Raw genomic sequence first — 23,417 nt, 5'->3', positions numbered from 1 at the left:
CAATATTAAGATAACGTTAATTGGAATGCGACTGCAATACACATTCTGAGGTCACGCAGGTTCATGCAATACTCAGTTCGGCAGTGGGCGGAGCTTTAATGCGACATCTGTATAGTATACAGATACAGCATAGCGATATCTGTAGGACTGTATCTGTATAGTTGACCACCCAATTGCAGGATAAAAACGATGACTTTTTAGTGTGGATTTTTAATTTCACTTTAATGAACGAATGGTGTCAGTTCAAAAGGCTGACTCCGACTGTAGTTAATAAGTAAATTATAAAAATAGACAATATTAACAGGTTGCCAACAAACAAAGATTACATAATATTAAAGTTGCCAAATTTTACAAACATACAATTAACACTTAAAAGTAATAATAGGCCATAATTAAAAAACGTATTAATATAAAAAAAGAGAAGATGTGGTATGATTGCCAATGAGACAACTATCCACAAAAGACCAAAATGATACATGACATTTTAATTGCACGAGTTCGCTCTCTGTCTATTTATATCTATATTTATGTTTAAATCCAGCTGTATGACCGTCGGCATTATTCAGAGGTCACCGCGAAAGTTAGTTTGATGGCGTCAAGACACGAAATGTTGGTACATTTTTTCGATCCTATGCACTATTTTTTTTTATTTTAGACGTATACGTGTTAATATGTTATAATTTTAAAATGAAAATTTAAGCCAAATCTGTGAACATGAATTTTACAGCTAGTGTCCCTTTAATGTCCAGCTGAAAATTGCTGTCAGGACGATGTATTAATAGAATAATTAATATATCATAGAAGAGTAAGTTTTAGCTCAACCAAAATGTTGCCAAAAATGAGAAAAAAAACGTCCAGTTGATAGAACTTTAATACATGTACTTACAACACACGGATTTCTACTAGTGACAATAGATTATAAAAATGTGCAATGCAATCAACTTTCAGTAGATAGCATATAAATGTTTATCAATTATAATTGTAAATATCTGTATATATAGCTTTCCAAAGATATGAAAACTGAAACACTAATAAATTACAGGAAAATCTTATCCAAATATTTAATCAACATACCTTGTCATCATCAATAATGTTTATCATGCATCTGTTATTTATTCATATTCACTTACATTCTTTTAACGTACTTGTTTTTTATTTATGTATTTTAAGTCTAGTTTGACCTCTGCAACACTGTCACAGCTTGGAGGCAAAGCAACATTAACAAGTACAAAGATAAAGCAAAAGAAAGAAAAAAACAATGTTTGTATATCCTGAGAAGTTATTGATTTGCTTGTTAAATATGCATGTACATATTTATTAATTCATCAAATATTCCTTGTAATGTTTTATTTTCGTGATTAATATTGTGTGCGTTTTCTTGTGGTATGATCAATACTATAGTTACCAATTCCCAAGAAAATTAAAAGGCACTTTCAAAAAAAGACGTAACTGCTGCTAGATATTTAGATTGATTGTATATACATGTATATGGAAGTTTGTAACAACCTTAACCGTTAGTTTTCTCGTTTGAATTGTTTTACATTGCCTTTTATAGCTGAATATGCGGTATGGGCTTTGCTCATTGTTGAAGGCCGTACGGTGACCCATAGTTGTTAATGTCTGTGTCATTTTGGTCTTTTGTGGATTGATTGTTACCAATATTAATGCATCAAATGCAACAAGATCAATACCGGGTCTGGACCTGCTTTACTGCATTCTATTGAATGGGGTAACATGTATACTGAAGGAAGTTGTCGTTTCCTTTTATAAGAGCAAAGACTGTTGATTTGTTTCTGTGTTTGTTTTCTATGTACACCGAGAGTCGTAAAATATCAATCTATTGAAGCTTACATGCTACAACTCAACACAATCAAGCAGCAAACCATATATAAAAGCAGGCGCGGATCCATAGGGAGGGGTCCGGGGGTTGGAACCCCCCTTTTTTTTGGGACGATCAATGCATTTGAATGAGGACATATAGTTGGAATCCCTCCTTTTTTTTGTCCTGGGTTAGGAACCCCCCCCCCCCCTTTTTAAAATGGCTGGATCCGCCCCTGAAAAGCATTCCATTCCATAGAAGCCAAGAAAAACTTGAAGACAGTTTTTTACTAAAGAATATTGGTTACTAAACTCAAACAGTTGGGTGCGGTAAATTGATAGTACTACAAACACAAGTGCAACTAAACGTACAGCAAGGTTAAATATCCTTGATATCATCAGCTCAGAAGTTAATTAACTAGATGATAGTCCGTCGGAAGTGGACGATAAATGGCTGACCCGTGTTAAGAGAGAGCCATATCTCTTGCACGTTAAAGACACCCTTGTAGATTTCGAAAAAGTGTAGGCTAATGCCGCTACAAGGCAGCACTCGCACCCGCAAAGTGGAAAGGGATTAATATAAGTTGCAAAACTTGTTTCCCAATCCACTATAAATAAATATGTTTAAACTAAAATTAACTAGACAAAGTGATTCTTCGGTACTGGCATGATTTAAATGGTGTTTGTATTAAAACTAAGATTGTAACTACCTTAGAAATAGTTGACCTTAGACGGTTTGAAATATGCTCTTTATTAATCTTTTGAGGTTTTGATGCATTTTGAACACCTTAAGATATTTATTCTTCACAAACAAGTTTTATTCCTTCTGCCGTGGATTTGACGAGGGACCTCTTTTGTACATTATTTTATAAATGCAATATTTTGTATAGTAATTATTTTAAATTTTACTACTTCATTTATCCCATATTAAAAATTTCCCTCGTGATAGTAATATAATTGTAATTTGATTGACAGATGCTGCCCAACGTCCGACGCCATACAATACACAGTCAGATATATCATGTCTTAGGAATGACACAATTGTAAGTAATACATTCATCATCACTAATAAATATATTATATGGAAGTGTTTAACGACCTTGACTGGCTTTTCAGCCTTCGCACGGTCGGCAGATAAAAAGTATAAACAGAATTGCAACATTGACTTATCAAGTTTATTTCCAAGGGGAGGCAACATTTTAAAAACAACTACAGGTCGCCGTACGGCCTTCAACAATGAGCAAACCCCATACCGCATAGTCAGATATAAAAGGCCTCGATAAGACAATGTAAAACAATTTCAAACGAGAAAACAAACGGCCTTATTTATGTAAAACAAATGAACGAAAAACAAATATGTAACACATGAACAAACTACAACCACTCATTTACAGGCTCCTGACTTGGGACAGGCACATACATAAATAATGTGGCTGGGTTAAACATGTTCGCGGGATCCCAACCCTCCCCTAACCTGGGATAGACGTATAACAGTACAACATAAGAACGAACAAAAAAATAGTTTCAGATGGACAAAAATACAAGTGGATTACCTCCCCTGTGATGGCAGCCACCATGTAATTTTTTGAAGTCCGGGGAAAACAACAAAATACTCAATGAATATGTAATAGAAATACTTAAAAGATTGCAAATATCATAAACAAAACATCGTCTAGAGGTTTTATTTAGTACAGGACATTTATAACGCAATTTTCAATCGAAGTATTGTGACATAGTTTCATCGCTTCATCGAGTCTACTGTGACATTTTTACCTCCGGATCAAATGTCACCCGAATATAATTTTGCTTTACATAAGTACCTAAATAATGTTCATTTCATAAATAGTAATGATGTGTTGTATAAACACATGTAATTAAACAGTTAGCCCCCCCCCCCCCAAAAAAAAAAAAAATCCAAAACAAATGAAAAAATCAATATGTCGATAAAATAACCACAACACTCAGTCTGAATGTATATGGTGTGATTACGTTATGTAACAAGTTAAACATTATTAGATTAAGTTTTATACCTGGATAAGTTTTAAATAACATGTATCACGTGATAATGAATTATTAAATCATCGGGGGTTAAATTGGTCTTGTTTTGCCTACAGACTTTTCTCCCAACGGAATACTTTAGTGCCTGGATTTAAATATATTGGCAAAGTACGTACAGTTAAATTATTATTAAATTATCAAAATCCATGTGGTTTTATAAAAAAACAATAAAGGTATCTTTCTATAATGCAAATTATTGTGAGGTTTTTGAGAAAACGAAAGTAGAATATCATATTTTCGAAAAATGAAAAATGTGTCATTATAAGTCACGGATGCTATGTATGAACTTTTGACTGTAATACTTATTAACGAAATCGGAAGTTAAATTGTACATTTCGTTTAATTGGCACTTTACAAGCGCGAGTTTCAATGTTGAAAGTACGATAAATATATACATGATATAGTGATTACCGTCTAGGATGTATTATAATAACCTTATTTTAATTCGACCAATTTAGTCAACATTTAGTATCAAAAATGTGGTATGAGACTAAAAAGAATCCATCAACCAAACACCAAAAAGATAAGAATGTTTACAACTACAGATCACTGTATGGATCATATCTGAGAAAATCAACGACCTGTTTAAATTAACATAGCCCATCACAGGTTATCATGGGTCAAAAGCTACTTGAGCTTTAGCCATCACTTGGCGTTTCAGTAGTGGATCCAATGAGGGGGTCCGTTGTAACCCTCATTTTTACTATCAATTCTTTGGAATGGGCATGTATGATTTTGGACCCCCTACCTTATCCAAGGTTAGATCCCGCGTATTTAGTTCTTTGTCGTATACTTTTTTGATAATTTCCCACGCTACAACTTCTTGCATGGCCAAATGCTACTAACATTTATCTGAATGTTTTTTTTATGGTGTCTAGTTTAAATAATGTGTCCGAGAATTTGATTCTTCAATATAATAAATTGTCGCCGATGCTTGGAACATACGGGTGACATGCGGACTATTTCAAAAGCTATATATAAAAAGTTAAAGCATATCTAACAATATTATCATTGATTAGAAGGAAACCATACTCTATAACCTGTGATAAAATCGGGCAACTGAATCCATGTTGAAGTTGTTGCCCCTGAAATTTCAATTTTAAGTAAATTCTAAAGCATATACATGTTTCTCAAAATCTAATTAACAAGCAGTTAAAGCAATTGACAAGATAGAGTTGATTAGCAGGTCAAGTTTTTTCAAAACCACCAAACCTCCCACTTTAGAGTTTTTGGCCCTAAAATGGCAGTTATTTCAGTGGCAAATTTGACAGCTTCGAGTTATACTTATCTTGAAATGTAATCATATAAAGAGAATTTTTATAAGTATAGTAAATATAAGTACACTCGGAAAAATAATATCAAAATATAAGTCACGATAAACGAACTTTGAATTGGTCCCTTATAGGAGTTATTGCCCTTGATCGAAAGACTTATTTACTGATTTTTTTAAATCAATAGAGTTAGTGCCCTTGAAAGTCTAGTTTGAATATTAATTTTGTTGATTTTTTTTTTTAGCAGAAAGTATATTTATAGACAGAGAGAAATTGTGTAATCAAAAATCTAAAATCTTCAAATTCAACTTTACTACCGCAATCGTCAATTGACCGTTTTGAAGAGTCATTGTCCGCGATAGATGTTTTTCTTCTTCTAGAAATTATCATTGATAGAGAGAAGTGTAAATAGCCGAAAGATGTCTTTAAGTTCCATTAGTTGAGGAAAAATATTCAGTTAACATTGTGAATGAATTCTATTGCCCCTGAAAGCTGTTTTCTCCGTATAAAAATCTTTAAAACTTCAATAGATTACACTTTAAACAGTTATAATCTTTAATCTTCGGGCGGTACCATTTAATTGTTACTGAATCTTTTAGGTTTTTTTTATGCAATTAACAATAACTGCATTACATATAGGTTGCTTTAGAATCCGCACTTTTGAATGCCTGTTTCGTAATTTTATAGGGGTTTCATTGCATTGATTGTACGCACATTTTTTTAGTGAAGCGTTTATGTGAATAAAAGAAACTAACACAGCCGTCATAAAGACGTTTTTTTGTTAACTTTCTCATAAAATACCATAATATCTATTATGTCCTTTAGTCCGTATGGAACACGTACTGTTTTTGTTGTCTCAATAGAAATGATTAAACAGAAGATGTACTCCACTTGGAGCCTATAATTATGATGAAAGAACTGTCATTTTATGAAACAGGAACGTGTGTTGACAAGATTTGTTTTATATATTAGTTTAGTTGATAATCGTCATTTGAAGATCTAGCAATACGATGTCCGGAGAAAATGGTCAAGATTCTTCACAGAATACCAGAAATGGAGATAATGGTAAAGCATGGATATTTTTTACTTTATTTTCCTTGACTTTTATTTTACGTTATTTGTTGATTCATTTGGTTGCTATGGACTCTGGACTATGTTATTAAGACTCGTATTTAACATTGCTTACACGCCCTTATGGTTCCTGGAAATTCAAGGGGGTCATTTTTTAATTGAAAGGTTAAGGACAAATTTTTAATGTGACCTTCTCGTTAAATTTGAAATAACCTTCAAATTATGTTCATTTCAAATTATTTGATTTATTAAATGAAAAATGGATTCGTGGTGAAATATAAAACGGATATCTCGATTTCTTATATGCACCATGCTAACATATTACTGCATGTCACATCGAGACATAAAAAAGAGTTCAGACAATAGCTAACATTTACGGAGCATCAACATAATAATAATAATAAAGTATAATTCAAGCTATTGACATTTTATGACTATTTTTAACACTTTTTGTATCATTGTATCACAAAACATATCAATTATATATGAAGACATGTTGGGTACAATACATTTGTATAGACGTTACGCACGGTATTAGTAGGGGCATTATGTTTTCTGCATGGTCTGTGCCTCCGTTCGTCCGTTCGTTCGTTCGTTCGTTCGTTCGTCCGTCCGTTCGTTCGTCCTATGTCGGGTTAAAGTTTTTGGTCGAGGTAGTTTAACATGAAGTTATAGTTGCAGCCATTTGTAACTTTGCATACATAGTCATTATGATTGGGAATTTCTAAAAAGTACTACAGTTTTAGGTTTAGGTTCACATTTCATGGTTCATTGAACATGAAAATGAGATTGTTTTTGGTTGAGGTTGTTTATCATGAAGTTATAGTTCACAACCTGGAAACCATAATTGTTAGGAATAAAGTATTAGAATTATTATTGTTTTTATGCCCCACCTACGATAGTAGAGGGGCATTATGTTTTCTAGTCTGTGGTTCCGTTCGTTCGTCTGTGCGTCCGTTCGTCCGTCTGTGCGCCCGTTCGTTCAGGTTAAAGTTTTTAGTCAAGGTAGTTTTTGATGAAGCTGAAGTCCAATCAATTTGAAACTTAGTACACTTGTTGCTTATGATATGATCTTTCTAATTTTAAAGCCAAATTAGACTTTTGACTCAAATTTCATGGTCCACTGAATATAGGAAATGAAAGTGGGAGTTTCAGGTTAAAGTTTTTGTTCAAGGTAGTTTTCGATGAAGCTAAAGTACAATCAACTTGAAACTTAGTACATATGTTCCCTATAGTAAGATCTTTCTAATTTTAATGCCAAATTAAATTATTACCCAATTGCATGGTCCATGGAACCTGGAAAAGGATAGTGCAAGTGGGGCATCCGTGTACTTTGGACACATTCTTGTTTTGTTTTTGCTTTCTGAAACATATTTTAATCGGATATTTTTTCATAAACTCAAGCTTCAAAGAAAGGTAGGCAATCATTACTTTTTTTTAAATGTTTGAAATTATACAGTTTTGTAAAGTATGGAAAACTCTCACACAGACCAATACTTACCTCCCAGATTACCAGCAGGTCGAAATCCGGTTTTGAATAATACATTTTTTTTTACTTTATATGTGATTTTTTAAGTAACTGCAATTTGTGCTTGTTTACATAGATCAGTGTTTTCTCAAGCGAACAACTATGAACCAGGAATGCATTTCATGCATTTTTATACTATACAATATTTTTAGTTCAGCGCTTCCATTTTCAACATATAACTGAGTGTCGTTTTACACTAGTTCTTCTTTGACATTCCTCTGATTATTTTTACGTTTTCGGTTTCAATCTTTTTGGTTTCGTTTTTACATTGTTTTAAAAGTATAATTAAAGTACTGAAGTACTGAATCTCGGATGACCGCAGTTCTTGTGGATGGTCACAAGCACTTGTCTCAGAAAACAAAATCAAATTTCTAAACCGGAAAACTGAGGTTTATGTACAGAGATATATTTTTTCTGAGACAAGTTCGTGTGTGGATGATGAATAAATGACAAGGAATTCAATTTCACTGCTTTAATATCTATTATATTGTGTTGATACAAAAACGTATACTCTGGTTTGTTGTTATATAGTATATAAATAAATGTATATAACAGTAATCCATGTGTGTATAATTTTCATCCAATTTTATATCACTCTATTCTACGATTCTAATAAAAGTGCAGTACAAGTGCATGGAGGACACTCTTCTATAACAATTCGATTTTTCCAATAGATTGGATTTGAGTAGACATTCATATTTTCCCAAAACACTTTCTTGTGATATTCTTCCGCATGCGTTAACATAATTTTTCTGTACGTGTGTATATATTTTACTGCATATAAATATTTCTAATGACATAATATTTTCGTATTATCGATTTCTGATCTTAGTATTCAATGAAGGAGTGAATTTATAACAAGCGATAAGAAATGTTATTTTTTTACTCGATGATATCAGCGTATTCGGTATACGATCGGTTACCAGTCAAAAATGAAAGTCGAATCTCTCTGGAAACAATACATCGGAATGCCCTCACGGTCATCGCGATGTAAAAATTAATATTCAAACTATGTTTTGTGGCGTTCTGCGAAGATAGAAAAAAAAGATCTACTTTACTCCGAAGATTGGGATTTCAAAGACGCACATACAACAAAATTGTAACAGCGGGACACCCTTAAAACGACGTTATAGGCATCGAAATGAGCAAAGTTTTACACCATCCATCATATATGTCGGACAACTACTCTCTCTCTCACTCTCTCTCTCTTTCGTTCTTTCTCCAATTATGGTAAAGAAAAGTTTCAATTTGAATATACTAGCTTCATCACATGCCTATGTACCAGGCAATTCTGCCACACTTCTTCTTAATGTAAAAACCTTATTTTTCATACACATATTGCTAGGTAGATGACTAGGAATTGTTCTACTCACATTAGATAAAAAAAAAATGATAGTTAGCTCTACTGAAATGTTTATGGCATACAAGTATTTCTCTGATAAAACTTTTTGTTAAATGAGTCGATGTGACAAAAAAAATGATTGCACGTTTTACTGAAATGTTCACGAGTAAGGTGTACTTTTTCTCATAAGATTTTTGTGAGAGTTTTCATTCATGTGATATAGATTCGAATCTTTTAATAGCAAGGCTAGGAACTACAGATACTATCTGGCTCAGGAGGTTTATTGAGACGATCTCACTTTTGATCGCATATTCTTTTTGAATGTATCTTGTTTTTATAAAGTGGGAGTGTGGTCATTAGTAAGTTATACCTCCGGGGCATTGTCTTTATGAAATATCCGAGTTAAATATTTCGACATCTTATATGCATGAATTACTGCAGATCTGTATTTTTATGCATATTAAACGAGAACTTTATCTTATATCGATCAGACCATTTCATGAAATTATGTTATGATAAATATGCAAGAAAATTCGTAAACAGTTTAACGTTATGAAAACGCGAACGTTAAATTACGGTTACGGGGACATTTTATTGGACATCTTAGATCTTTTCGGATTTTCTACTTGCAACTCAAACAAAAGTTCATATCATATCATTTTAAAGGAAATTAAATGTATTTTCCATTCATATCAGTTAACAGGTGTCAAAAATTTGTGATATAGCAGAATTTCGTTTGATAAAAAGCCTCTATGATTATTTTTTGTGTTATTTTGTCAATCGGGACATTTTATTAGACACGGGAAAAATAACGATGTTTTTAAAATAAGACCGCAGTTACATAATGATAACTTCAGATAGCTTCTTCGGGACATGTATAATTTTTATAATATTATTAAAATCTATTTTCGACCGTTATATCTTATGAAAATGAAGACAGCAAGTTTTTTTTACGGGTTGAGCAGCTAATTGGGACATTTTTTCACTTTTTTATTTAAACTCTTCTGACAATCTTCCTTCTCTTACAGTTAAGGTGGTATGGGTGTCTTTCGCCATCTTGGATTGTAAAAAACAGAGAATCTAAGGTCCATATTTTCTATCAAGTTAGCAAAATTTGATGCAGAAATGCAGAATTTCATGGGAATTTTCATTTAAAAGATCCAATTTATAAGAATACAACTTAGAAATATTAATATTTTTTTTACAAGTGTAGATTAATTTTGGTTGTTTTTGAATATTTTTTCAAATTGGCATTTTAAGGGGAGGTAACTCTATAACAGTGCATTTTCTGAAGGACTCTACATGAAATTTTCCTATTTTGTCTTTTAGCCGGAAAAAACGTACGGTGACCCTATCTTTTCTTTTATTTAGATATTCTCAAAGCATTGTCTGAAAGCAATCTTTTCCTAATTTATTTTACAATTCTATCATTTTGTTTAGTTTTTATTCACAAAATGGTGTTTTTTCCTGTATAATCCATACAAAATTTGTCCTTTTGTCACAACCTGTAGCTTGAGAAAATGCACGGTGACCTATCATTTTTATAATATTTTTGATCATGTATCAATAGATACTACATTTTGACAAAGTATGAACAAATTCTATCATTTTTATTTTAGACTCCTATACCACCTTAAAAACGTCTATTACTTCATGTAACGTATAATGTCAAAAATACATATGTAAAATTTTAAACCATTCTACTTACTAATGAATCCGCACTGGGATTTCAAAGACGCACATACAACAAAATTGTAACAGCGGGACACCCTTAAAACGACGTTATAGGCATCGAAATGAGCAAAGTTGTTCATTAAAAAATATCCGAAGCACAAAATCATCTATGTTATTGATTTCTATGATTTATTTCCTTTCGAATGATATGCATAACATGGCAATTTATTGTATATGATAAGAGATTTATTTTGAATAACCCGCCTTCTAATCCATATTTCCAAAGTGACACCATTATCGTGCGCAACGTCATACTGAGAATACTTTGCTCTTAAGAGTTGAAAAAAAAGCATATTATTCGTTAATGAGAAATGATGTTAATAATTCTCTCCATTTAACATTTGTAAAAGTTATATTATACTCGATATGCATATTTAACAATTATGAAATACTTAATAGAAAGTTCTGCACATAGCAACATTGATGGTGATATAAGAAGAGCGGAGGAATTAGTGAAAGAAAAAGAGAAACAAATAGAAGGCCTTAAAGGTAGTTATTACATTGTAATAGTTATACATTGTAATAGTTATATTACGAAGATGTGGTATGAGTGCCAATGAGACCACTCTCCATCAAAGTCACAATCTACAAGAAATCATCCTTTCAAATAAAAACACAACGTTCTATTCATTTGAAATACTCAGATAATTCACCAACTGAACAAACTTGTATATATCATATCAGGAGAAATTATCCCATTTATCAAATAATTTATAAAATCTGCACTAGTGTAGCACTTCATAATCTCGGTTGCCGTCTTTGCCAGGAGTCATGGATTCAAACCAGGACTGGTTTAGTGATAGATTTGAGAGTTTGGAGAGACAATTAAGTTATGCTCTCCGGTTGCAAATGACGCTCAACTTAAAAAAACTACTGTGGTTAGAATTTAATTTTACACAACCTTTTGTGTGGTACCCTTTACTTAAAGCATTAACTGCAGAGTCAGCAAAATCATGAAAAGTATGCATTTCTCTCAAGAGATGATTGAAGCTTTTAAATTGTTAAGTCATTCACGGATGTCATCATGATTCGAATGACCGTTATAGAAAATCTGTGACACAAATATTACGGATAATTTCTTCGCATTTGCTTCAACTATTTCTTGGTTTTTTTTTCTTCGATTCACCATATTTGTACTTGATAAACTCTGATCAACATGATAGGTGTCGTATGCAGAGACGGTTTGCTTACCCTTCCGGAGCACTTACCACCTCTAATAAAAACGCTAAGCAGTCTTTGTACTTTGATATGATTTTTTTGAATTTCAGAGAAAATTATTGCAGCACATGAAAACTTGAGGGTAGTTGAAGAAAACACAAAGTCAAAAGAAAATGACTTTAAAACGTTTTCAGGTAAGATATTATGCCTGTTGCGAAACACTATATTTTACCAATAATAAATACTAATGAATGAATAACTATAGAAATCGATCTGGTTTGTCTTTGTTTGAAATTACTCAAAAGACAAATACAGTTGATTTGTCTTTGTTTAAAGGTATTCTATGGAAGATTACAAGCTATAATGATTACTTTTCTGTTTGCCTATTATACGTCTTCTGTTATAAGATTGTTATCACTAAAAGATTGTTGACATAGTTTCAGTTAAAGTTGGTTTCAAATAGTTACATAAACATTCGTGTGGGTTTTGTTTCTTGTTTTGGCCGGGTTGGGCAACTACCATATCCGGTTTATGATATAATGATGTTAGATAGCTGTTATTATGGAAATATTCTTCACTGAATAATTACAAATGTTGCAACCCAGCTATTTTCCATTAACTTTTGGTAAACAAGATTGTTACAGAGTTAAACTTGTAACGTTAAACCTATTTAACTGAACTCATGTAAATAAACTCATCATAGATACCAGGACTAAATTTTGTATATACGCTAGACGCGCGTTTCGTCTACAAAAGACTCATCAGTGACGCTCGAATCCCCAAAAAGTTAAAAATGCCAAATAAAATACGAAGTTGAAGAGCATTGAGGACTACAATTCCTAAAAGTTTTGCCAAATACAGCTAAGATAATATATGCCTGAGGTAGAAAAGCCTTATTATTTCAAAAATTCAAAATTTTGTAAACAGTTAATCTATAAATATAACCATATCAATGCTAATTCATGTCAGCACAAAAGTAATAAAGTGTCAGTACAGATTAATTAATTTTACGATTTTAGCACCAATTATAAGCATTATCACCTGGTTTTTCAAAATATGTACGTACGTACTAAATATAATGATTTCTTCGTGCTTTATCGCATCTTTTTGTGTTGTTCCATATTACATAGGAACAATATATTTTTTCTTCGTTAAACATAGTTTCATATATGTTTTTTTTTTTCACGTTTGTTTGTGTGAAACATTTTCGCATTACCCACTCAGTTGTAGCTTTGAAAAATGTTTTTATATTTTACAAAGATGTGATATCATTTTTGTTTCCAGATAAAGTAAAAACACAAGAGAGTTCACTGAAGTCCTGTAATGACCAATTGGCTAGTGCTAAAACAGAACTTAATAAAACTACCGAAAGACACAAACGAGTAGCAGACGACCTCGGTAACTGACAAATTTATCTATTTCTATACAAATCCGATCTGTATTGAATATTAAGACAGAATAACATGATTTATGATATGATGTCAACATTTGGATACAAAAAAAAAATCTAAAAGTAACAATTATTGTCTCTCTTTTTCAATATGGCAGCGGTCCTGTTGCAGATTTATTCTTCGTTTAAAATGAAAGCCATGTGAATAATTACCAAATACGTCAAAACTATATATTAAATATCTAATAGGATGAATCTGATAATATTTTTTATGTTATTTTAAAATCAGAAGGCATAATAATGATTGAATAACACGATGTTTTTATATCAGAGTGTAGTTTTATTTCCTTTTCTTTATTTTAGCAAGATTAGACGAAAGCAATTCTCTCAACAGAGATTTACAACAGATGCTGACTAAGGAGAACAAAACAAATGGCAAGTTTCTTTCCCATTAGTTTTTTATATTATTAATTATTTATTCCGAAACAACCTCCGTAACAGCAGTAACATCGTCCTTGCTAGGCTTGAAACTTTCACAAAGTAACACACATCGCTGTTTCTGAAATTGATTTCCCTACTCAAAATTCACCTGTCAAATTTTCTTTGTATTCGGATTTTGGTTTATATTAAATTTTTGTTCCTCAAGTCTTTTCAAACTCGTATTTTGTTTGGCCTTTTTAACTATTTTTTATAAGGGCGTCACTGGCGAGTTTTGTGAATACGAGACTGAAAGTGGGTTTGGTGTATACAATTGTAAGCTTGTTGTGCATGATAAGTTTATCGACAAGGGACTAAATCGTGACAAAGACAGACATTTGTAACACCCTTAAACATTTCTATTGATGTAATACATGTATTTGATCAGAAAGTAATGTCTTTTATGTAAATTCTTCGATTTAGTCTGTTAATACAAAACGTATTTTAACTGTTTAATACTATGCAGAAATAAATGCTGGATGTAAATGTTATTTTGTAAGGGTTACAGATAGCATCACTTGTTGCTTTTGAAAACGAAACTTTGAATTTGTGTTACAGAAGTTCATTCTAGATTTACAATTTGTTTTTGTAGAGAAAAAGCAACAGGAATTAAACGCACAAAATGTAAAAATCACTTCAATAGATGCCGATCGAAGACAAAAAGAAGGTATTTCTAATGTTAACAGAATCTGCCGACTTTGATGCGAAGAATATTTAGGAGGGGTTATGATGAACGATTCAATGAAATGACAAATCAAGTTCATATCGAACCTAGAGATTTTACAAACCTATTACATATGATAATATAGTCTATGTATGTATTAGCTTCAATGGTTGAGGTCTCTGAGCCCTAGATCGACATTAAAGGTAGCTTTTTAAGTTTTTTTTTTTTTTAAAAGAAGGGATGTCAGAGTTGATTTGGGAATATTCCTTTAAAATCTTCATCGGAGTTTTGTAACTTTGTGATTTTACTTTATACTGAGGTCTGAATCTGACATGTCAGTAACTTCTAGTAGTCCTTTGTTAATGTGTGTATTATTATCATTTTGTTAAGTTTCTTTTTTTGTTACTATTTTTGAATCGGACTTTTTCGCGCCTGTCCCAAGTCAATAGCCTCTGTTAGTCTGCTATGTTTTTTTAGTTTTAGTTTATATATATATATTGGAGTTTAGTTTTAGTTCATTTATATATTTTGGAGTTTAGTTTTAGTAAAAATTAAATTTATATATTTTAGAGATAAGTGTGACGTCCATGTTCAAATATCAATGAACAAGTACACATTTTTATTTAGGGGCTATCTTGTGGGATTTCCTTTCTGTGTTTCAGACTCATTGATGACCTTTGACTGTTTTGTGCTCTTTGGTCGGGCTGTTGTCTCTTTGACACCTTCCCTGTTTCCATTGTCCATGTTATGTTTGTCACTTTCCTGGGAAACAATAACATCTATTATCTACCATACATGTTCCTGTCGGTAAAGGTTTATGCAGGCCATTGCCTTATTCCTTATTTCTTTGTAAAAGAGGGACGAAAGATACCAGAGGGACAGTCAAACTCATAAATCGACAATAAACTGACAACGCCATTGCTAAAAATGAAAAAGACAAACAGACAAACAATAGTACACATAACACAACATAGAAAACTAAAAAATAAACAACACGAACTCCATCAAAAACTAGGGGTTATCTCAGGTGCTCCGGATTGGTAAGCAGATTCTGCTCCTCATGTAGCACCCGTCGTGTTGCTTATGAGATAAAAAATTCGGTAAATAGTCTAGTTCGGTATGTCACATTTATGAAAGGGAAGGGGACAGTAGTTACGACGTAAGGAGCATATCCGATATTATTTGTGAAACGGTTATTCCATAACAGTCAACCAAATCGTGATGGCGTCCGTAAAACTTACGATAAGAGGATTTCAACTTCACCATTTGCAACTCTTGATTTGATAGCTTTTTTTGTGAGCAACAACCCTCTATCAAGAAAAATAGGATAAGAAATGCAAGCACGGGAATATCGTATCAATTGGGAGATTTATACTCCGTGTGCAAGTGCTGCTGGAATGTTGCTACTTAGAAATGGAAAGTTCACAATTGGAAAGCTGAAATCATCTCTTTTGTCGTAAAGTTTTGTTTTCAATCGACCCTCATTGTCAATTTCTAGATGTAATTCAAGATATGAAGCCGACTTAACTGTATCTGTTGTATCCTGTATCTCTAGTACACTGGGATAGATGCATTCGACATAGTCACCAAATTTTGAATTATTTAGTGAAAGAACATCATCTATATAGCGGAAAGTAGAGTTAAAGGATATTGCTAACTTCTTATCTTGTACTTGATTTTTGATTTTCATAAATCACTTTATGGGAAGGGTTTCAACCAATGTGGGATGCTGTTCATTTACCTTTATTTGTTTACAACCCTGTTTCTTTGTTTTGATGTTGTTGGCAATCATACCGCATATGTCTATTTTTATATCCTAACAATCATAATATACTCGAGTTTCGTAATAAAAAGTCTAATTTGGTAGGTCATATACGTGGTTGGGCAGTTAGGAGCATATTCGCCATCACCTGTGAAACTGGTATTTCATAACTACCAACTTACCATGAAGAGTTGGACAATGCTTTTTACTTATAAGGTCCGTATCCCTCTTATATCAGCTATGAACCTCTGTAATTTTTATACACAACCTTTTTTAAAATCAATTTCTTCTTTATTTTCATCAACATTTATTGTAGATTTGTATTTATATATAAGTAGTCATTAATGATATTTGTTATTTTATTCTGTTTTTTTTTATTTGTAGAAAAAATAAAACAACTGACAGCAGAATTGCGTCAAGTTCGTGAAGTTCATGAAAAATATAAGATACAAATAGAGACTGCATTAGGTAACTTTACTTTTAAGCCTAATTTATGTTTTCAAGCTGCATCTTACATAAAATATAAATGTTTTATATAAAAATTTGTGTAAGAAAGAAACTCGTTTTATATTTTTTAAAACTTCTTCGACTCTTGGTAAATATAGTTTTTATATTCACTTGATCATTTAATATCTGCGTAATCAGATATGATAGTTTAAAATATATGTCTTGCCATTTTTTATTAAAAAATCACCTTTTGAGGATACGTATTTTTTGTCTTATATTTACAGACTATTTACTTGTCATTTGAGCTGGAACCTCAAAATAATTTCAATTCGTCCTAACATAATTTGTTAAGCAATGTATATATCAAAGCATGTCATTTTCGAATAAGTCACTATTGTACAATACACCTTAGGGACGTTGCGCGCGATGTTCCTACAACACGACGTTACACCATCACGATGTCAAAATGAGTTTTATGAAACTTTTGAAGTACATTTATTCAATTTGCAAGTTTCATTTGCTTTTTTTATGAAGTTGGTCGATTCAAAATCGGTCTCTTTTAATTTTTTGATGTCTATTTACCATGAACTTATTTACCTCAAATTGTGGAAATCGATTAAATATGTTTTACCCTTAATTCACCAATGTTGTATTGTCGTAAGTTATGAACTTGAAGAAAGGAAAAATGGGACTGAAGTATACGGTTTTCAATATATGAATTATAAAAAAACTTTAATCGCAAGCTGCTAAAATTGCATGGTGCTTATCATCTGTCATTGTAATTTTTTCACATCTTGATTCAACCCTAATACAAATAGATCCGACACTCTGCAAGTAAATTAAAAAATGTTTACCCTTCATTAATTTGAATTGAGTTGTATTAAAAATTTGCTTGACACATAACTTGTCGAAATACAACCATTAAATAAAATTATTATAACCCAATCTTGAAAAAAAGTAATTTGAAGTTGCTTGCTTTTAAAATGGACTAATCTTCTCCTGATTCGTCCGTTTAATACGGGGTTGCATTTGTTAATTCAATGAATCTGTTTTTGTCGCTGTTTCCGATAAGTCTGTCGGTTACCTCCATTTCATGCACAACATGCACCGTGGGCTTTTTTCGACAACCAGCAATTTTATTTTAAATTTCACCCAACGATTCGTTTTAAGTATCAGATATACAATGGAACAAATTTTTCACATACATGTAACGTCGAAGAAAAAGCGTTTGTTCGGATTTTTCGACGTTTTGCGACGTTTGGACAAAATGGCTACCGTTTGGTAATGTTTCGTAGCATTTTATTCCTGTAAGACCCAAACATGCAGTTAATAAAAAAAGAATCTAGACTTTATGTTCTTTTCGTGTATCTAACTTTTGTTTTGGTAAATTATAAATTACTTATTGAAATATCAGGTCAAAAAAACGCATTTATTGCTTTGACAAATGAAATATCTACTTGGACAAAATGGCTACCGTTTGATAAACGACTGTGTAGAGATGGTTTTATAGAATCTACAATTTTTGAACTCACAAACAATGAGGCAAATGTTTGTTCTTTCGGTAGATGTTATAATTATCTCACATTTTTTAGACATTTTTAGCTATGTCTACTTATAAAAATACCTTTCAGCCGTTAAGTCCACGAAAAACGTCATTGGACATTTCTCGTATTCCAGCTTAATATGCAGCCATCGGGTCAAACGAAATTCGACAAAAGAACGGCTTTAATTTAACCAAGAACTGACACACTTCGTTGCTTTTGCCAAGTTTCGGGAAGATGAGAGAATAAGAAATAGGATCACTATACATAAGAGATAAAACAGTTGTTCAAAATTGTAACGTTGGACATCCGTTTTTTTTACATATCTTTGTTGTTTTAATCCTCAAATATACTAGCTATTACTTATCATATGACCAAGAGCTATAAGAACACAAGGAAAACAAATACTGAATAAGTTTTTATAGTGGTTAGTGTTTGTTAACATTTTATTTTGTTTTGCGGAGGAAATTTCGAACATTCTGTTTTAACTCATAGGGGTTGTAGGAACAGCGAACGTGACGTTAGGGTTATGAAACTTATGATAATGTTGCATGTAGAATAAACTGTCAACTGACTTTGTTTTTTTTTATATCATATAAAATAAAGGAAGAGGATATAAAAATCGACATAGTAATAAAATATACATGCATCACACGTTACTAATTTACACTATGCGAGGGACAACCGCTATACTATATGCATTTTAATTATTCATTATCTGAATGTTCGAGTTATTTTTGTCTATAGGTAATCTACAAAGCAAGCTACAACTTCAGGAAAGAACCATCAAAATAAAGGAAGATGATGCCAAATCTAAAAAGTTGCAAATTGATAAGTTACAAGAGAATAAACAGCAATTGGAAGGTAACCATTGAAAAAGAGAGAGATTATAATTCTAGTCCATTGCTGAGATTTCTATAAGGTTACTATAAAGGCACATATCATATGTGCGTCCGTGAGTTCGTCCGGTGTTGTGAGCGCTCTCGTGAGTATAATTCTTGCCAGATATTTGATAACTAAAGATATAGGTTAATATCAGCAATATCTCGGAAAGTTTTAAAATGGTGGACGATAGACTTTTTTCAAAAAGAGATATGCTCTGGTATTTTATTGGTGCCGTTGATTTTATTATTAGAATTATTGTCCTTTGATGACCCATGTCCCTAACGCCTCATTGTCATGGAAAGATGGAAAGAAAAAAATATATCTTTGAATTCAAAAACAATTTTACGTTATACGTTTGACAAAGAAAAGACGAGCAAGCCAGAATCGTCAAAAATAAAATGATGGTAGTAATATTCAAAGTATCACTATAAAAATAGTATATTTGATATAAGTAAACAATTATTGTCTTATTTAATTCTTTAGGTCAGATACTACAGCTCACCTTGGCTTTCAAACAGAAGGAAATGGAACTACAAAAAGAATCCTCAGAACATCAGAGTTAGTTTATTTATAGTCTTAATTAGTCTCATTAAAGGTGCCTTTCCTGAAGGATTTGGTCTATCTCAATAGAAATGGCTCAAAAATGAAAGTTTATTAAATAGCAGTTTGAATTCATCTCCCACAAACTGTTCAACAGTGGTAAAATGCTTTAAGAACTTGCTTCAGTGACTGGTAGTTAGTATGAAGTGAATGCAGTGAAATAAAATGTAATACTTAGCATCTACGTATATTCAGTAAGTCATGTTCATGTCATTCAATTAAAAAACATAATGACTTACTATAATATAATATATAAATAAATTTTATATATATAGATTCTTACACTGCAACAAGTGTATTACGATATTTCTCCACTCGAGACAGTTAAATTTTATTATTTAAAGAGCGAGGCTTGCCGAGCCCTTTAAATAATAAAATTTAACTGTCGAGAGTGGAGACATATCGTAATACACGAGTTATAGTGTCGGAATCTGTTTCTCTAATGCTTTTTATCGTTCTTTTTCAAAGATTTTCAGAAAATTGTGCTCTTTATATGCGACGTCATCAGGCAAGGTCGCCTTTTTTCATGACGTCACAATAGGAAAATTGAGAAGAAAACATAACATTTTGACGTCATAATCAAATTTCGACTAATCATTTGCCGAGAACAGATTGTTCACTAGTGAGGAGAACTATTTTTCTCACACCGGTCAGGAAATGTGAAAATAGCACAAAAATTAGAGAAATAATAAGTTCTATGTGATTATATAATGTATAGTTTTGTTCTCTAACAGCAATCTTTTTTCAACTTTAAAAATTGTCAAATTATTCTTTTCATAGTAAGAAATGTGAGAGTTTCACCGAATCATATACTTATGTCTATCGGCATTACTACCTTTCATGAATCCTGTTTCAAACTTTTGTCCATTCAAGAACATCGAGTAAACCTGCATTCATCTTCATTAAATTCTGTAATATATATTCAGTATATGTAGGGGCGTATCATGCGCTCTCGTCACTGTTTTATTTTCTTTTCTTTTTAATTGCGTTATCCTTATTTACAATTAAAAATCGGACCAAATAACACTAGAACGCACCGTGACTAAACTAATACAAGAACCTACACCTTTTTGTTCGGCCTGGTGTTAAGTATTCGTATTGTCATATGAAAAGTCATAATGATTTCATATTTTTGTTTGCTTTCAAAATCTTCAATTTTGAACTCGTCCCAGATCATGGTTTTCTTACAACGACCGGAAACTGCATGCGACATATACTATAGGTATCGGTATCGGATTCGACCTGGAACTTGTTAATTATTAAAAAATTAATTTGATAAATAAATGGTCCTGTAATGGAGTAATTAAAATAACCACTATTGTCCTATATATATGTTCTATATGAATCTGAATTCTTTTATTGGCAGATTGTTTATCCTGATTTAGAGTAAATTCTCTCAATTTGATAGGCTGATATTGTCCTGATAAATTGCAGTACAGTTTTTTATTACGTCAATTGGAATTATCTCCCTTATTTATTACGTCAAGTGAAATTATCTCCCTTATACCATTGAACTAATCAAAAATTAAAATTTGAGTTTTTAGTCCTAATATATAATAATATTTTTTTCACAGTTTTATCTTAAATATCTAAAATATATTTGATTTATATTATCCTATTATTGAATTTGAATATTATTATATATAATATCACAAAATCAGGATAAATTCGTTACACAGTGTTCAAATGTTCTGATACGGAATTCAGCGGGTTAATACAATTCATATCGGGTTCGGCTTCACCTCACCCGATATGAATTTTATTGACCCGATAAATCCTCGTATTAGGACAATAGTACACTGTGTAACTAATAATGTCATGCTCGCTATCGAATTGGATCATGTTATTTAGTAGCACATATGTTCATTTGCAGAATGTCTCATTACTTAATTTTAGATATTTATCATTTTGTTAAATAATTTCAGATACAGAGTTTAAGCTTGATCAACAATTGAAAGAAGAGTTTCGGTTAAAATCACAATTAAAATCCAAGGAAAGTGAAATAGAAGTTTTACAAGGTACACATACAAAGAAATGCAACCAACTGTGTTGTAATACTGAGAGGATCCTAACACCAGTATTGTATTGGTTTTTAGAAACACGACGGTTCAAAAAACTAATTACCCAAATGTGTATTTAAAAAATACACATTATAATCATAGATACCGGAATTAAAATTGTGTACGCGTTTTGACGTCAGAAGATTCATTAGTGACACTCGAATCTAAGTTATACCTTGGTTTTTGGTTAGTTTTATGCTTTTCCATTATTGTTACTGTGAGTTGTTTAGTAAGAATTTTTGTATTTTCGATCTATTTTAGTATAATTGTTGTTTCTCTTTCTCCAACTTTTTGGTAATACAATCCCAAGAGAATCACATTATCAAAAGAACAGTTAAACAGAATTACAAATCTTGAATACGGTAGATTTGTGTTCAATAAGTATGTGAATACTTTATAAAACCTCATTGTTCTAATAGTAATAGTTGATTGCCATCGAATATGACCTTCAAAATATTCATACAAAATTCGCAAAATTAGTCATTAGATCTATTGCACGTTAAAGTTCAATATGTACATTTGCTAGGACAGTGTTCAGGTGTCAGACTATTTTGAGCCAAATTTTATCCGTCTAGGAGTTTGCATTTAAAATTGAGGATTAATGCGCTCCTTGGTATACTAATTTAAGATTTCCAGAAAACCAGGGGTTACTTTTAGTGGTACCTCTTGTCGGGAGCTCTCTTCTTTCTTATATGATTTTGAATGTATGTTGAAAATTGGCATGCAGAAAGGTGACACCTGTACAATTCAGGATATACCTAGTTTCTATGAAGTTAAACTGAAGGTTAAATATTTAGAAAGCTGTTAAAATTGCAAAATTTGGTTGAACAGTTGGGAACTCTTAATTGGTGGTATGACACCATTCAGCTATTCTGATGGTTTTAAGTATGTTTTATGTATGTATATCTGTTGTTTTATTTATCATACGAAATATCTTCCGTAGATGAGGTAGTAAATGTTAATGTTTATGCAAATAACCTTACCATACAATATCAAGAATTGCCAGAGAAGGTAGCACAGTTTAGAAAGATAGAGGAAACTAGCAGTTATCTTCGAGGTAATTTTTTTTAATTCTTTTATCTTAAATAAAACGCCATAAACACAAATCGTTTAAGAATATTCAGTTTACTTTTTTCATCATGTTGTTTTTAGTAGTAGAAAAACATAATAAAGCAAGCTTAATCTTGGAATAACATCATCACAAGGACTAAAAAAGCGCTTTGCCAAACTAAGCTTTGAGACAAGTTTATTAAGGAATTCAAAGTATTGGTGTCATCGAAATAAGACAACAATAAAATGATGAAAAAGCGACAAAAAGATATACATTGCAAAATATGAAGTTTAAATTGTTGTTTTATATCTTCATTGAATGAAACATTCACATTGCTTATTCCATTTTAAAATGTTCATAACACATGAATTGTATGCATCCGAGGCGTTTTTCTGTGTTATTTTATTTTTAGATTAGTTTGAATCTGGACACGTTGTTGCATAAACAAACAAAAAATCTCAAATTTGCATCTCTTCTTAATTAATATTATAACCACATTAAGACAGGTATATTCCATCTTAATTGAGTTATTTGTATAGCCTTAAACATTAGTTGATATA

The 23,417-nt window shown here is 31.8% G+C and overlaps 1 protein-coding gene across 5 annotated transcripts in view; it reads left to right on the top strand.

Moving 5' to 3' along the window:
* Positions 1 to 3,392: 3,392 nt before the first annotated feature.
* Positions 3,393 to 23,417, top strand: part of LOC134714594 (plasminogen-binding group A streptococcal M-like protein PAM) — a 39,694-nt gene continuing 19,669 nt past the window's right edge. The window contains exons 1-12 of one of the 5 annotated variants that reach the window (XM_063575967.1): positions 3,393 to 3,442; positions 6,120 to 6,212; positions 11,222 to 11,311; positions 12,091 to 12,174; positions 13,265 to 13,378; positions 13,734 to 13,805; positions 14,440 to 14,514; positions 16,658 to 16,741; positions 19,009 to 19,125; positions 19,630 to 19,704; positions 21,672 to 21,764; positions 22,750 to 22,863. In XM_063575967.1, the coding sequence (XP_063432037.1) occupies positions 6,158 to 6,212; positions 11,222 to 11,311; positions 12,091 to 12,174; positions 13,265 to 13,378; positions 13,734 to 13,805; positions 14,440 to 14,514; positions 16,658 to 16,741; positions 19,009 to 19,125; positions 19,630 to 19,704; positions 21,672 to 21,764; positions 22,750 to 22,863 (973 nt within the window). In that variant the 5' untranslated portion in view covers positions 3,393 to 3,442; positions 6,120 to 6,157. Of the gene's footprint in view, positions 3,443 to 3,857; positions 3,985 to 6,119; positions 6,213 to 11,221; positions 11,312 to 12,090; positions 12,175 to 13,264; positions 13,379 to 13,733; positions 13,806 to 14,439; positions 14,515 to 16,657; positions 16,742 to 19,008; positions 19,126 to 19,629; positions 19,705 to 21,671; positions 21,765 to 22,749; positions 22,864 to 23,417 lie in introns of those variants that run through there. The other 4 variants (XM_063575966.1, XM_063575963.1, XM_063575965.1 and 1 more) reach the window with 4 other exon arrangements.

The sequence above is a fragment of the Mytilus trossulus genome, chromosome 4 (assembly GCF_036588685.1).
Source record: "Mytilus trossulus isolate FHL-02 chromosome 4, PNRI_Mtr1.1.1.hap1, whole genome shotgun sequence".
NCBI lineage: Eukaryota > Metazoa > Mollusca > Bivalvia > Mytilida > Mytilidae > Mytilus > Mytilus trossulus.
Note: the sequence above shows the minus strand (reverse complement) of the source record. Positions and strands in the feature narration are given on the sequence as shown.